This window comes from Cajanus cajan, chromosome 8 (assembly GCF_000230855.2).
Source record: "Cajanus cajan strain Asha chromosome 8, NIPB_CcT2T_4, whole genome shotgun sequence".
NCBI classification, from domain to species: Eukaryota; Viridiplantae; Streptophyta; class Magnoliopsida; order Fabales; family Fabaceae; genus Cajanus; species Cajanus cajan.
This window is the reverse complement of record NC_138524.1, coordinates 33,337,941-33,353,907: the sequence shown is the minus strand read 5'-3', so window position 1 is coordinate 33,353,907 and position 15,967 is coordinate 33,337,941. Positions and strand designations below refer to the sequence as shown.

General features: G+C 39.3%; 1 protein-coding gene across 4 annotated transcripts; it reads left to right on the top strand.

Moving 5' to 3' along the window:
* Window positions 1-9,895: 9,895 nt before the first annotated feature.
* On the top strand, window positions 9,896-13,541 carry LOC109797877 (uncharacterized). 4 transcript variants are annotated; one of them, XR_014428714.1, is made up of 6 exons: window positions 9,896-10,027; window positions 10,132-10,354; window positions 11,150-11,323; window positions 11,627-11,693; window positions 12,513-12,550; window positions 13,253-13,541. XR_014428714.1 is itself a non-coding variant. In XM_083062723.1 (5 exons), the coding sequence occupies exons 1-3, from the start codon at window positions 9,908-9,910 to the stop codon at window positions 11,678-11,680; spliced, it is 348 nt and encodes a 115-aa protein (XP_082918849.1). In that variant the 5' UTR covers window position 9,907; the 3' UTR covers window positions 11,681-11,693; window positions 12,513-12,550; window positions 13,253-13,541. The 4 variants fall into 4 exon arrangements, 1 of the variants encoding a protein (XP_082918849.1); XR_014428713.1 differs by having other exon boundaries at window positions 10,132-10,499; XM_083062723.1 differs by lacking the exon at window positions 10,132-10,354 and having other exon boundaries at window positions 9,907-10,027.
* The last annotated feature ends 2,426 nt before the right edge of the window (window positions 13,542-15,967 follow it).

The window sequence follows — 15,967 nt, the reverse complement described above, 5'->3', positions numbered from 1 at the left end:
TTCTAAAATTCAAATTTTGGTGCCAACCGGCCACCCCCTCCATGTGCACTCATTTGGATGTGATTTAGTATCCATTTGAGTTGCATTTCGGTCACACCATATGCATGTGTGCACATGGCCGAAATACACTTCAAATGACATACTAATTACATTCAAATGAAGGTGTACATGTTAAACTAAATTAACCCTAAATCTAAATGACCATGAAATGAAATTCCTAGTCTAATGGCCGGAAATACAAGGCCCAAAAGAAATACAAGGCTCCAAGGCCCAAACCTATACTACAAAATATAAGAACAACAAGCTAGGCCCATGTAAAACTCCACTTTGGACCATCCAAGCCCATTGGGCCTATTGGGCCTTAACTGGTCCAAATCTTCATGTCTAGCCCATTCCTCTTGGATCTTTTAGAATGTCCCCTCTTGCCTTCATAACCATGATTCCATCAATTCCCCATTGGGTAAAAGGCCACGGTGACATCATCTGGTGGAGAGCTTCGGGTGGCTGTCGATGCGTATTGCCGAACTGCTGGCACTCTTTGTATCTTTGCATGTAGTCTTGGCAATCCGACTTCAACGTGGGCCAGTAGTATCCAGCTCGGAGTACCCTGGTCAAGATCGAGCGTGCTCTGGAATGCATTCCACATATACCTCGGTGGGTCTCCTCGATGACATAAACGACTTGAGGTGTAGTCAAGCATTTGAGCAAAGGGGTGGAGACGACCTTGTTCTTCGCTGTCGCTGGTGTTGACGACCTTGTCATCCAAGCTGGGTGAATGCAAGGTTTCCTGGATGATGGTCTGATGTTGTCCAGGGCATTTGGAACTGGCGAGCTTTGATAGGAGATTGGCTCTGGTATTTTGCTCTCGCGGTACATGCTGTATAGTGAACTCGTCAAAGAACGAGATCTGCTGTGATGCCACATGGAAATACCGTTGTAGAAGAACATCCTTGGCTTGGTATGTCCCGTTGAGCTGCTCTACCATGATTTTTGAGTCGCTGTTGCAACTCACTCTTCGTGCTCCGAGATCGTGAGCTAACCTTAGCCATGCGAGAAGTGCTTCGTACTCCACTTGGTTTTTCGTCACTTGAAGCCAAACTTGAGAGATTGCTCCAAGGTGACTTGATTTGGACCTTCCAGAATAATACCTGCACCACCACCTTTAGAATTGGAGGATTCATCAACATGTAAGATCCATACCTGTTGTTCGTCAGCCAAGGTTGGAGTCAATTCGGCCACGAAGTCTGCTAGGCATTGGGCTTTGAGGGGGCCGCGACTTTCGTATTTGATACCAAACTTGGACAACTCTACTGACCATGATATCATCCGTTCGGCGAGCTCTAGCTTTCGCAAGATTTGTCAGATTGGGTAGTCAGTTTTGAGGACCACTTGGTGGCTTTGAAAGTAAGGTTGGAGACGCCGAGCTGCAGTGACAAGTGCCAGCGCCAGCGCCAGCTTCTCAATCATCTAGTACCATTTCTCCGTGTCTTGGAGCACTCGGCTGATAAAGTAGATTAGCGTCTGCACTTTCTGGTGCTCTTGTACTATTACTACGCTGATTGCGCCTTTTGCAACGGCCAAGTAGAGGAGGAGGTCGGCTTTGTGATCCGGCCTCTGTAGGATTAGTGGAGTTGTGAGGAAGGCTTTGAAGCTCTTGAAGCCTTTTTCGCACTGATCCGTCCACGCGAAGTTTTTTGGCTTTCGTAGCAGAGTGAAGATGGGCCCTCTGTCTCTGCGAGCCTGGGGATAAAAAGGGACAGGGAAACCAACCTTCCTGCCAGGCATTTGACTTCCTTCACCATTTGAGGACTCTGCATCTGGATGATGGCTTTGCACTTCTCCGGGTTGGCCTCGATCCCCTGCCGGTGATCATGAAGCCAAGGAATTTACCTCCCTGGACCCCGAAGATGCACTTTTCTAGGTTGAGGCGCATGTTGTGTCTCCTGATCTGGTTGAACACCTCGGCCAGGTCAGCAACATGATCCTCGGCCAAGGTGGTTTTGACCACCATGTCGTCAACATAGACCTCCATGTTCCGCCTGATCTGCTGGTGGAAAACTTTTTCCATCAGCCGTTGGTAAGTGGCTCCAGCGTTCTTGAGACCAAAGGGCATCACCCGGTAGCAAAATTTGGCATGATCGGTGATGAACGACGTGTGCACCTCATCTGGTGGGTACATCATAATCTGGTTGTACCTAGAGTAAGCATCGAGGAAGCTGAGGAGGGCGTGCCTGGATGCTCCATCAACCAGTTTTTCGATACTCGGTAAGGGATACGAGTCCTTGGGGCATGCTTTGTCCAGATCATTATAGTTGACGCACATGCGCCACTTCCCCGAGCTCTTTTTCACCAAAACCACGTTTGCCAGCCACGTGGTGTATCTGACCTCATGGATGAAGCCTGCATTCAGTAGCTTTTGCATCTCGGTGATGATGGCCTCCCGCCTTTCACCACCGACCTTCCTCTTCCTTTGGGCTACTGGCTTCGCCTCCCGGTGAATTGCTAACCTATGGTGATGGAAACTTGTTTGGAGAATCCGGATTGATGTGAATCCTCTTCAAGTTCCTCCCTAGATCTTTGGCTCCTTGATCCTTCCTAAGCTTGGCTAAGGTCTCCAATGGAAGAGGAGGCCTTAGAACCACCACGGTTTGGTGGAGAACTCTCCTAAGAGGCGCCACTCCTTGATGAAGAGATAAGCCTCTTCAATTCTCACCACACTCTTCTATTGAAGGGATAAGAGAATTGGATGAATATCAAAGAGGTTTAGGGACTTTTAGAAGAGAGTAATCTGAACAATATTTCAGAAATGAAATCTCAATACATCCAAAAGTGTTTTACAATGAAGGAAAAACGAAAATATAAGAGTAGGAAGCTTGGAGAGCAAGCTAGCCTTAACCATGGTTCACTAGGAACCATGGTAATGTCTAGCTAACCATCCATGGTCTAGAGGCTTGGAGAGCAAGCTACTCACTTAGCTTGCTTCGTAAGCAAGCTAAGGAGAAGCTTGTGCTTCAAGCTTCTAAGCTTGAGTGTGAACAAGCAATGTGAACACAAATCAAGGTGGGCGGCTCATGGACTTTATTTTACTCCAACCGGTTTTGAAAAAATGTTGATTTGGTTTAGTTAGGTTCATCCTATGTGAATGAAACCTAGCTAAATAAAATCTATGAAAAATTAGGAGTAAAATGAGTCTAATATGTAAAATTTTGCCTAGGCCCATCTCTAGGCCCAATTGCTAGTAACACTCTCTAGCTTGCTAGTTACACTCTCTAGCTTGCTAATGCCACTCCCAATCCTACTACAAGAAAAATAAGGAAAGAGTGTATTTCTATATTAGGTTAAATGGAGTCAAAGTGCCCAAGTAACCTACCCTAGAAATAATATACATTAGCTACTAAAAGGAAATAAAGTGCCTCTCAAATACAAAGGCAAAAACATACCTATACAAGTATCTACTATATACAAGATACAAGAAAACAAACTATACAATGTATGTAGAATGGAAACTCAAGTGACTAATAAGAGGAATCATACTCAATACTCATATTGAGCATAGGTCTAAGAAGCACCTCCTCTGTAGAAGCCTCCTCTAGCCTCCTAACCATAGACCTAGTTAAAGGCCCAATGGTCTTCATGGGTGAGCCTCCATGGATCAACCTTCACCCTTCTTGGTCTTACCTCTTCCAAAGGGATCCTTGGGGATTAGATTTCCATCATACCCTCCCCCTTCGAAAGGATTTGTCCTCAAATCCAGTGGCCCTTCCACAAAGATAGCATCACCTACAATGAAAACAAGAAACAAAGCATTAGGGATGACATATTCATATAACATATGTGGAAAGTGCACCCTATGAGGAATTCCTTCTATAGCCTTAACAAGGGTCCTTAGACTAGGAAGGATAGGTTCTCTAAGTATAAGAATAGGATCCTCACTATAGTGTAATCTAAGTGTAAAACTAAATCCTATAAATGTTAAAGTACTAAAACTATAAGAAACTAGTGAAGTACTCTTATATACTAAGGTATCTTGCCTAAAGTACCCTATGTAGTAACCTAGGCTTCTACAAGAAAACAAAGTGAATATAATATGGAAACTACCTAGACAACCCTTGATCATATTATATTGTAGATACATCATGGAAGAGGGTGTAAAGAGTTTAGAAAAGTCATAGAATCTAATTTGGTCTTAAAGGGAAGTAGTAAAATTAAGTTCAAAGAAGTTTGAACTTCCCTTAAGATCAAAAATAGAAAATAAGACACCAAAAGATGAATCCAATAAACAATATAAACCAAAGGTTGGGTGCTTTATTAGAATAACTAAAGAAAGAGAAGTCCTAAATAGACAATGGTTGTCTACTTTGGGCACCATCAAAGTAGTAGCATAAGAAGTAGAACTAGGTGAAGTCCACTCCTTCTTCACAAGACTAAGAACTTGAGATCCTCTATTTTCAAAAAAATTTAGGTTGTGGATCTTAAGCTCTAAGGTTGTGGCAGCAGTAGAAAAAGAGTTAAAATCTTTGTGAAGAAGAAAAGTCTTTTTGCAATCATTTTGAATTAAAAAGTGACTTTCCTTTTGCACAAGATTTTTGGAGGAGACACTATCCTCCTTACTCTTTTTCAAGAGTAGTGTCTTTTTAGTATTAAGAAGGTGAAGAGGTTGTTCAACTAGAAGACATTTCTTGATAGAATGTTTTTATTAAAAATTGACTTCTAGGAACAACTTCCTTGGAGGAGACACTACCCTCCAACTCTATAACCTTCTTTTTCTCCTTTTTTCTTTTTTTCGATTTCCTAAATACTTGATCCTCCAACACTTGTGAAGGTGAAAAAGGAGTCAAGGTGTGTTTCTTGCCTAGGTGGACTAGGCGAATTTTTTTTGTAACACCATCATGAATGGCCTTCCTATCATGTTGCCAAGGCCTTCCAAGTAAAATGTGGCTTGCATCCATTGGAATTATATCACATAAAATTTCATCTTTATATTTTCCAATGGAGAAAGGAACATTTACTTGGTCCTTAAATTCTATAGGTCCATCCTCATTAAGCCATTGATGTTTATAATTTTTAGGATGGGCTATAGTAGTTAGGTTAAGCTTATCAACCAACCTTTGGCTTACAAAGTTATTACAAGATCCACTATCAACAATAAGAGAACAAGTTTTCTTAAAAATTTTGCATTTAGAATGGAAAAGGTTCTCTCTTTGTGATTCGTCATTGGGTTGGTTGGTAAGTAACCTTTGAGCAATGAATAGGTCACCTTCACATGGTGCTTCCTTACTAGAACTAAGACTAGCATTTTCTTCACTTGAGGATGATGAAGAAGATGAAGTGCTTTCCTCACTTAGGATCTCATTGCCCCTAATGATCATGGTCTTTTTTGTTGGACATTGGGAAGTTATGTGTCCCGTCCCTAAGCACTTAAAGCACTTAATGGAACTAGTTCTAGGTTCATCGGAAGGATTTTGTTTTTCTTTTTCTTTTTCTAGTGGTCTATCCTTTGAATAAGAGGAGTAACCCTCCTTCTTGAAGCCCTTTTTAGGGTAGGGGATAGTTTCTTTCATAAAGTTAGGCTTTATTCTAAGTTGTTGCTCTACCCTCACACAAAGTTGAACTAGTTCATTAAGGTCTCTATAGGGTAATTGTTCAGCCTTGTCCCTAATTTCTAGGTTAAGACCACTTTGGAACCTAGCAATGGTGGTTCTCTCTTCTTTCCTAATTCCAGCCCTTAGCATAAGCAACTCCATTTTTTGCCTATATTCCTCCACACTAAGGTTCCTTTGTTGGAGTCTTTGGAGCTTGTCCATTAACTCCCTCTCAAAATAAGGAGGAATGTGTCTTCTCCTTAAGGCACTCCTAATTTCATTCCAATATTTAATGGAGGGCTCTCTCATAATTTGTTTTTCTCTCATTAGGGAAGTCCACCAATGCATGGCACTCCCTTGAAAACTAAGGGTTGCCATAGGAACTCTTTTCTCTTCACTCACATTGTGGCAAGTGAAGAGTTGTTCAACCTTCATCTCCTAATCCAAGTAATCATCAACATTGTCATTTCCATGAAAGGGAGGAAGGTCAAACCTAGGTTCTCTAAGAGATGTTATTTCATGCCTAGGCCTATGTTGCCTAGGGGGTCTTTGATAGTAGCCATCATCATGGTGACTACTATAAAACCCTTCACTTGTGGAATAGTGAGTGTGTGAATGTTGGCTTTTGGACCGTGATGGTTCTTCCTCATGTTTATGTCTATGGGGCCTAGAAGGCCCTTCACCATCATGTATTTTGGGCTTAGTAGGCCCATGACCTTCATTGGCATGTGGTTTGCTAGCCTCACCCCCCACCACAAGCTTATTCAACAACTCTCTTATAGTTTCATTATTTTTTTCATTTTCTATCTATTTTTTCCTAATATAATTCCTTAGTTCTCTAAGTTCATCTTTAGTGCTTTTATGACTCCTAGGAGAATGATGACCATGCACACTACTTTCATGAGAATGATCACTCATTTTTGCAAGAGAAAGGTTTTCACAAATCTTAAAGAATTTTGCAAAGTGAGTGATGAAGATTTTCACAAAATATTTTCTCTTTTTGGTGCAATACTAAGTACTTGGAGTTCTAAGTATACAAGTTGAACTATCAAGGGAGGTGAGCTACAAGGAGCCACTTAATAACCAAGCCTTTTCAAGTGGAAATTACTAAACCCCCTTATACCTTTCTTAGAAAACAAATTTTCACACAAACAAGTCAAGTAGTTGTGTGTGTGTGCACGAAACCCCTAGTAGGCAAAGCAAGCCTTCTAAACGAACTTAGAAATTAAAACAAGTATAGGAAAGCAAGTAAAGCATACACTAGTCGTAGGGTCCTAGGGTGGAAGTCCAAGTGACACTTGAAGCCTTTTGGGACACTTCCACAAGTCCTAAACGTATTATGAAAGCAAGTAAACTAGGCGTATCCTAGTGGAAGCCCAAATGGCCCTTGAAGCCTTTGGGGACCCTTCCACAAGTACTAAACGTGTTAGGAATCTTTATTTAAGACTATTTAGGAAGTGGTGGGACTTAATCAATTTCCCAAACAACCACTCCTAAATGTAAGTTTGTTTTAACAAAAGAAAGTTAAAAAAAATTAACCCAAGGGTATGGTTAAGGAATTACATCAAGAAATTAATACAAATCAAAAGAAATTGGAGAGTCTCTTCAAAGGTCTTGAGGGCTGAATTTCGAACAGCTTTTGCAACAAGTTTAGTGACCAAAATGTTTGAAAATGAGGATCTCCACAAATCCGTCACAACCTTCCAAATCCGTCTCTAATTTCCTTCTAAAATCTGTCTCCAATCTTCAACCTAAAATAAGAAAAATGTCTTGGCTTCAAAATGAACAAACAAGTGAGCCTTTCCAAGGTGTTTCACTCAAGTAATATGTACCTCAATCTCCTTCAAGTGTTGACCCCTTTGAGATTAACCCAATATGTCTCAATTAGCCCTTCCTTCCAAGTGTAATGGCTTGAAAAAGAATTATATCTCACCAAGGCTTAACAATCAATCAAGAGAGAGTAGAGGCCAAGAAATTAAAACTGAAAAGCACAATTAGAATAGGCTACACTCTTATAGGAATTAATGTGACAAAACAAAGAGAGACAAGAAGACACAAAGCAACAATTAAAGGCTAATTTCAAAGGCTAGCACACAAAAGATTACTCCTAGGAATGGCACTAGAATGGATTACAAAAACAAAAACAAAATTTGTGCAATTGTTTTGAGTGTTTAAAAGTCTTTTTCCAACCACTGGAAAGCAAGCAAACCTCAAGAAAAATCACACAAAATTTCAAGGCCAAGTGCTACTAGTGATGTTTTGTTTTCACCTTTCTTTTTTTTTCTATGTTTTTCTCTTTTGTTTTCTTTTCTTTTTCTTGTATTTTTGTCTCTTTCTTTTCTTTATTTTATATTAATACATAGAAATAGCACTTAAAAACAGAGGCCACACAATTAATAAAGAGGTTTCCAAGTGGTGGAGAAAAGTGAAGTAAGAAGAGTACAAGTGTAGTGTACTAGTCAAAATTTTCAACACAAATTGTTACTAGTTTTGGTACTAGTTTGTTCTCATCTTTTGTACACTTTGATTTTCGTTTTTAATACACTTCAAACTCTGTTTTATTTTTCAAAACAAGAACAAAAAGACACAAAGAATTTCTGGTCACAAATTGCTAAGAAACAAATAGCAATTGAAGTTCACAAAAATTGACTCTAGAACATGTTAGGTCTAACAACATGCATTGGAATCATTTTATGAGCACTCTAAGAATTTTTAATGTTCAACCAGAAATGGCGCCATATATGAACAGAGGTTAACACATTTAGATTTAAAAATGAAAAGGCACAACAAGGATTTAATGACAAGTAAAACAACTACACATGGCTCTAAGACAAAACTAGAAGATTAAGAAATGTAAAATGCTTGTATTCTTGTTTCTTTTTGGGAATTTCTATTTAGTCCGAAATTAATAGGAGTCCAATGGAAGATAAAAGCAGTCCTAAAACATTTAAAAAGACATACAAAGAATACCTAAGGCACACACAAAGATTGATTCACAAGAATTTAGAACATGAACCAAAAACAAACAAGACAAGGTAAGTGTGTTCTATAGATTTATGGATGTGACACAAGAACCACTCAAGGCACACAAACACAAGACAATAAAAAGAAATACATGTAGGAACAGTTTAGACACACTTTTACATGATTTGAACCAAACAAAACAAGACAAGAAAGCTTAAGAACGAATTTACCAAGGAGACCTAGCTCTTGATACCAAATGATGGAAACTTGTTTGGAGAATCCGGATTGCTGTGAATCCTCTTCAAGTTCCTCCCTAGATCTTCGGCTCCTTGATCCTTCCTAAGCTTGGCTAAGGTCTCCAATGGAAGAGGAGGCCTTAGAACCACCACGGTTTGGTAGAGAACTCTCCCAAGAGGCGCCACTCCTTGATGAAGAGATAAGCCTCTTCAATTCTCACCACACTCTTCTATTGAAGGGATAAGAGAATTGGATGAATATCAAAGAGGTTTAGGGACTTTTAGAAGAGAGTAATCTGAACAATATTTCAGAAATGAAATCTCAATACATCCAAAAGTGTTTTACAATGAAGGAAAAACGAAAATATAGGAGTAGGAAGCTTGGAGAGCAAGCTAGCCTTAACCATGGTTCACTAGGAACAATGGTAAGGTCTAGCTAACCATCCATGGTCTAGAGGCTTGGAGAGCAAGCTACTCACTTAGCTTGCTTGGTAAGCAAGCTAAGGAGAAGCTTGTGCTTCAAGCTTCTAAGCTTGAGTGTGAACAAGCAATGTGAACACAAATCAAGGTGGGCGGCTCATGGACTTTATTTTACTCCAACCAGTTTTGAAAAAATGTTGATTTGGTTTAGTTAGGTTCATCCAATGTGAATGAAACCTAGCTAAATCAAATCTATGAAAAATTAGGAGTAAACTGAGTCTAATATGTAAAATTTTGCCTAGGCCCATCTCTAGGCCCAATTGCTAGTAACACTCTCTAGCTTGCTAGTTACACTCTCTAGCTTGCTAATGCCACTCCCAATCCTACTACTAGAAAAATAAGGAAAGAGTGTATTTCTAGATTATGTTAAATGGAGTCAACACTACTACAAAAAGAATAATCTAAGTCACTTAATCTAAGACGGTTTACTAAAAAATGATGTAGAATAAGATGCGGTGACATTTTTGTAAATAAAAGGAACATTATTTATGACGGTTTAGTGAATACCCGTAGTAGAATAGCCTACACAAATATATCTACGACGGTTTTTAATAAAACTAACTTAAATATTAAGTGATCTGCAACGGTTTTTGTGTAAAACTGACTTAGATGGAGACCAAAAATTCGCGCCCTCCCTATCAATTCATGCGCGCTGTTCAATCTCCCAGCCACAACCCTCGTTCTCTCTCTCTGTTCTCGAAAGCTCTCAACCTAAGTCTCAACGACGAAGTCAATTTCGGCGAGCACAACCTCAACGACGACAAGGTATTTCCTTTTTCTCTTCTCTCTTCATTCTCTCATATTTTGGAGCAACCATTACCAAGTTTAATCTTCTCTCTTCATTCTCTCATTTCCCTCTGTCGACGTAGTTTCGAGATTTTTCTGGTTAATGTTGGGTGAGCTTTCTGGCTGGTGCTGAACTCAAAGCCGCTTTTTCCTGTTTCTCCATTTGCTTGCCAGATCCAAATAGAACGATTTATTGGGAGAAACGGGCCACGGTCCATCTTTTCTTGTCTCCCACGCATTTCTAATTGGTAACTTGGCGTTCTAGTATTAAGATCAATCGAGTTGACTGAATTTCATTATCCCAAGGTATTGTTCTTTTTTGCTTTATGACTCTAATTGGATTTCGGAGCTTTGGCGCAAGAAGCAGTCAGATGTTATTCTACTGTTTTTGAGTGCTCGTGCCATTGTCCAAGCTTATCTAACCAGGAATTTTTTGCTTAACCTGATACAGGTATTGAAATAGCCATACCTTCTGTAATCAATAATAGCTTATTTTAAATAGTAGAATTATGCTGTTTAAAGTTGTTGTAACTAGGGATCCATCTATGAGATTTTCTTTTTGAAAAGTTTAACATAAAGCACGTCTAGTCTTGTGGAGGTTCATGGCTTTTATCACCTCCTACTGTTAGGTGCTTGCTTGCCTTTGTGATGCTCAATCAAGTCTATAGATAAGAATCTTGGGAAAACCACACCAAAAAAGCTAATTCTTTAATGTTGTCATTTTGTTAATTCTTTAATTATTTTTCTTTAAACAGGTAAAGATTATTTTTGTTTGACATAGCCTTTAGTGGTTTATATATCTGTGTTTATTCATCTGTTAATTTTTATTTTCCATTTTTGTTTTGTGGAAGTTGTGTTGTGTTATTTATTATTTATATTTTTTATGCTATTTTCGTTTATTTTTTTTTCTTGGTGAATATTAGTTGAGTGTTTATCAATAAATAAAGGACATTCTTCAGTGGATGGTTATGCCCCAATATAGCTGAAGCAGAGTGGAATTTGTGTGTAAGTCCTTTCTAAAGCCTAAGTAGGTTTGACTTGGGCATTATTATAGTTTTGACTCTTGACACATCTATGTTTGTATTTGTACCTTGATACCAGCCTCAAATATTTCAAAAGATGCGAGCTGATCTGGCTTCTATGTGGAGTCCTACTAGCAGAACAGGAAACTTGAGGAGATTCTCTGTAAAAGGCAACTTGATACCTTTGAGCGAGGATGCTTCAAATTCTTTCTACAATGAATCCTTGACATTCAATGAGGACGTAAGTATGAAGGTATGCATCATGAGAATTAAATTCTGCTGTATGGTTGCCTTTGGACGTAAGTATCAATGAGAAAAAAATAATTCAATAATTATGCTATTTTTTAATATATATTTTTGTCTTTTTACATGAAATTCTTAATTTATTCTACTAAAATTTTAAAGCAAAATAATTGAGGAACTGGGGGAAGGCATATGAAGTATGAACTATGAAGTGATCCTATCTTGACTTATGCAAAACTGTCAACTGCTGAATACTATAATGCTATGGTGTAATCAATTTTATAGTTCTTAAAGGTTTCTTGTGTTTTTGCAGTTATGTTCCGGGAATGGAAATTACATTATCAAGCCGATTAAAAAGCCTGTATAGTTTATACAGAAAGGTATTGGTGAATTCATGTTTGACCTTTGAAATAAGAATGTATTTTCGTGTGTTTCAGCTAAACTCACTCTGCAATTGAGTATAACTGGCACATTATATGAATGGTCAGGATAGTTTGATTCTAGCATAAAATTTTCTGGTTTTATTATGCAACTGCCACCTCCCCATGGTGCAAAAAGAAAACAAAACTTGGCCAAGAGAATTTCAACATGAGAAAAACTACAGCAGTCAAATAATAGGCTTGCTATCAATTGCAATATCAAAGTTTGAAAGCTCCTAGTAGGATCGAGTCTTTATCGGGACTTGATTGGATTAACACAAATGACATATAAACCTTGAGCAGATCTTCATCCTAATATGCGTCTCACATGCAAATCTAACTCAGGAACTGAAGTACATCCATATGACTATTATAATTTGTAAAACATCTAGTTTATTTTGGAATGACTTAATTGGCATTTTTCATGTACAATGAGGTGTATTCTCACGTAATAAACCTTGTGATTGTCTGAATCATAGTTTTGCACCACATAATGATAAAGTTTATTATTAAACTCACAAAAGATTGACAGCAACTATACTGTGGACCACACATGGATCATTGATTTATCTCTAGTTCAAAGAATATGAACATCTTGAGTTCACGTCAATTTTGACAAGATGGAAATAAGAGAAAGTAACAATTAATTGTTTTTATATCAATTTTAATATTATTTATGGATTATTTGTTTCAGAATTTGCTAAGATTGTATCCTCTGAATCTACTTTCAGAATATCACAACACTGATATCTAAAAAATGTCTTTCTTTCTTTCTTTCAGCAACCTGGTGGAATCATTGCTCTGCTTGATGAAGCTTGGTATGAGGAATTTTCTCTATTCTTTATTGTGAATGCATTTATATTTTAAAAAAGAAATTGTTCCAGTTATAATATATTGAAGTTGCAGTAATATTACTAGTGCTAGCAATTGATTGTTTGGGATTTCTCCACTCTCCACTATTGAATTACTCTCTAAAAGTTAAAACACAGTAATGGTCAAAAAATCATATTGCTAGACGTGAATTTTTTTTTATATAGATAACTAAAATTATATAAAGACTTTAATTATCTATATAGTGATAGGCTTTATTAGTATTGTACGATAATTAATATATATGAGTCAGAAAATTAGAGTTCATTACTATTTGAAAACATAGTATACTAACTAATATCCTCAAAACCAGATTTTTATTCCAACTAAATCTAAATTTCAAACTTATATCTCTTATCAAACTATTTAAATTTCAAATTCTAACATTAAATATGGAATAAATTATATTATGAGAGAAATAATTACATTATGTGCACTTAGGATTTCTAACAAAAAATAGTTATTATTTTTAAAAATAAATAATACTTCATATCAATACTATAATTAAAAAAAACTCATTTTGTAATTTGACAAAATTCATCAAATTTGTTTCAAAATATCTATCTTTTTCCAATAATACATTTGTCTTATATCGGAAATATATGTTTGTACATGATTTCTTGTGACTGATAGAGTTCTTGGATTGCTAGGGTCCAACCATCATCCGTCAAAGTTTCTTCAACAGTTTGAGTCAATTTCTGAAACTAAGGTAAGGGTAGCAAGATTTCTAAGTAAGAATTAGATCATACCTCTTTCAATTCTTTTACCAATGATTTGTTTTCAGAAGTATGTGAAACAAACTCAATTAATCATGCCTTGTTTTGTTCTTCAAACTGAGTAGCTTGGATCATCCGTTATGATGGTGTTTATTGTGGTGGAAATTGGTGTTTTAAAAATTAACCTGGTTAAAAAAAATATAATCTACAACAATTCTACGTAAAAATCGACTTAGATGTATATGTGCACATCTAAGTCGGTTTTGAATAAAAACCGTCTTAGATGTGCACATATACATCTAAGTCGGTTTTGAATAAAAACCGTCTTAGATGTGCACATATACATCTAAGTCAGTTTTGATAAATACCGACTTAGATGTATGTGCACATCTAAGACAGTTTTGTGAAAACCGACTTAGATGTATAAATACATCTAAGTCGCCCTTATCTAAGTCGGTTTTAAAACCGATGTAGATATGGCAAAATAACCGACTTAGAATACAATCCTTCTAGTAGTGCAAAATGCCCAAGTAACCTACCCTAGAAACAATATACATTAGCTACTAAAAGGAAATAAAGTGCCTCTCAAATACAAAGGCAAAAATACACCTATACAAGTATCTACTATATACAAGATACAAGAAAACAAACTATACAATGTATGTAGAATGGAAACTCAAGTGACTAATAAGAGGAATCATACTCAATACTCATATTGAGCATAGGTCTAAGAAGCACCTCCTCTATAGAAGCCTCCTCTAGCCTCCTAACCATGGACCTAGTTAAAGGCCCAATGGTCTTCATGGGTGAGCCTCCTTGGATCAACCTTCACCCTTCTTGGTCTTACCTCTTTCAAAGGGATCCTTGGGGATTAGATTTTCATCATATGGCAGATAAGGTTAGCGTCTATACCTGGCATGTCGGCACTGGACCATGCAAAGAGGTCGGCGTTCTTGGAGATTTCAGCTTCGAGCTGTTGCCGTAACTTCAGGTTCAACTGCCGGCTGATTTTCGTGCACTGCCCAAGAAGCTTCCCGATCTGGAGGTCATCGAGCTCATTGATGGGACTCGGTCGTTCATTATGGGAGTCGGACCTCAGATCGAGGTCAGTGACATTCACGTGGGTGATGTGAGCCACTGTGGGGGGATCACTCCTGCAGCACTCGTCAGATGGAGAGATTTTCAGACTTTCGATGCAGCACTGCCGAGTTGTCTTCTGGTTTGCCTTGACAGAGATAATCTTTCCATCACTCCCTGGGAATTTCATGGTGAGGTGCGGGGTAGACACCACTGCTCCGAGTTGGTTTAATGTCGGCCTTCCAATGATTATTTTCTAAGACGTGTTGGCTTCTACGAGGAGATATCATACCATAATTCGCCTTGTGTCGGGAGAGGTTTCGAAGGTTGTCAACAGGTCCACATACCCTCGAGTGTGCACTCGCTCTCCTGCAAAACTGACTAGAGGTTCTGTGTGAGGTTGGATAAGGGAGTGAGGGATGTCTAACCTGAGGAACGTCAGCCAGTATAAGACGTCAACCGAGCTCCCTTGGTCAATCAATGTCTTGTGGATCTCCCAATTGGCGACCTCCACGGCGATGACCATTGGATCATCCTGGTTAGGGCAGACACCATTTTAGTCATCGTCGGTGAAGGTGATTGGTGGTGCACTTTGGTGCGAGGCCGAGGTAGTGGAGTGGACATTGTTGATGCTGCGCAAATGTCACTTACGCACCGAGCTGCTAGAGCCTCCCCCTGCGAAACCACCTGCAATTGTGTTGATGACGCCCTGCAAGGGGGCGGACCCTGTTTCCTGACCTACCTCGGCCTGCACTGTGCCACCAGTGTTCTGTTGGGATCCAGAGGGTTGGTCTGTGCGGGTGCCTGCACCGCAACCCCGCCCTCGTCCTCACCCGTTGTAGTCGCCTCAGTGACCTTGTTGCCGCTGTACGTATTGCCCGAGGTGCCCTGCCTGGACGAGCTCCTCTATACGATCCCGGAGTGTACGACATTCCTCAGTGGTGTGATCGTGGTTTCTGTGGTACCGGTAATGTTTTGTTCTGTCTACGTTGTTGGGATTGTGCCCAGGTGGTTGCAGAGTCAGCAGGTTGCTGTTGCTGGCTTCCTCCAGGATGTGTACTCAGGTTGTACTCAGAGGGGTGTAAAAGTTATACCTCCCCCCTTTGTTTGTCGTGGCAGACTTCTTCAACTGGCTGTCGTTGTTGACCTTCATCTTGTCTTTGAGACCATGGTCTGGCTTTGCCTGTGACTTGCTGCGAACCTGGTCACGAAAAGTAGAGTGCTCTTCCATCTAGATGTACCTGGCAGCGCAGGCACGGAGCTCGTCCATGTCACGAGGAGCTTTGCGACACAGGCTATCTATGAAAGGTCCAGGCTTGAGAGCGATGAGCATGGCATGCAGGGCGACTTCGGGATTCAAATTCTGGATCTTGACCGAGATGTCGGCGAAGCGCTCCATGAATGTCCTCAGCGATTCATCGTCGCCTTGCCTGAGACTAGCCAAGGCAGCCTATGTGACATGGTGAGGCCGACTCGTGGCATACTAATCCGTGAATTGCTTGACCAGAGTGTGGAAGTTATCGATTGACTCAGCTGGTAATTGGGTGTACCAATTGAGTGCGGCCCCCTTAA

What these genes read in the sequence shown, in the direction of transcription:
- LOC109797877 (XM_083062723.1), top strand. Translation starts at nt 9,908, where the DNA reads ATGCGCGCTGTTCAATCTCCCAGCCACAACCCTCGTTCTCTCTCTCTG. An exon ending in ACAACCTCAACGACGACAAG is followed by an intron (nt 10,028 to 11,149) that starts GTATTTCCTTTT and finishes CCTTGATACCAG; the next exon opens with CCTCAAATATTTCAAAAGAT. An exon ending in ATGAGGACGTAAGTATGAAG is followed by an intron (nt 11,324 to 11,626) that starts GTATGCATCATG and finishes GTGTTTTTGCAG; the next exon opens with TTATGTTCCGGGAATGGAAA.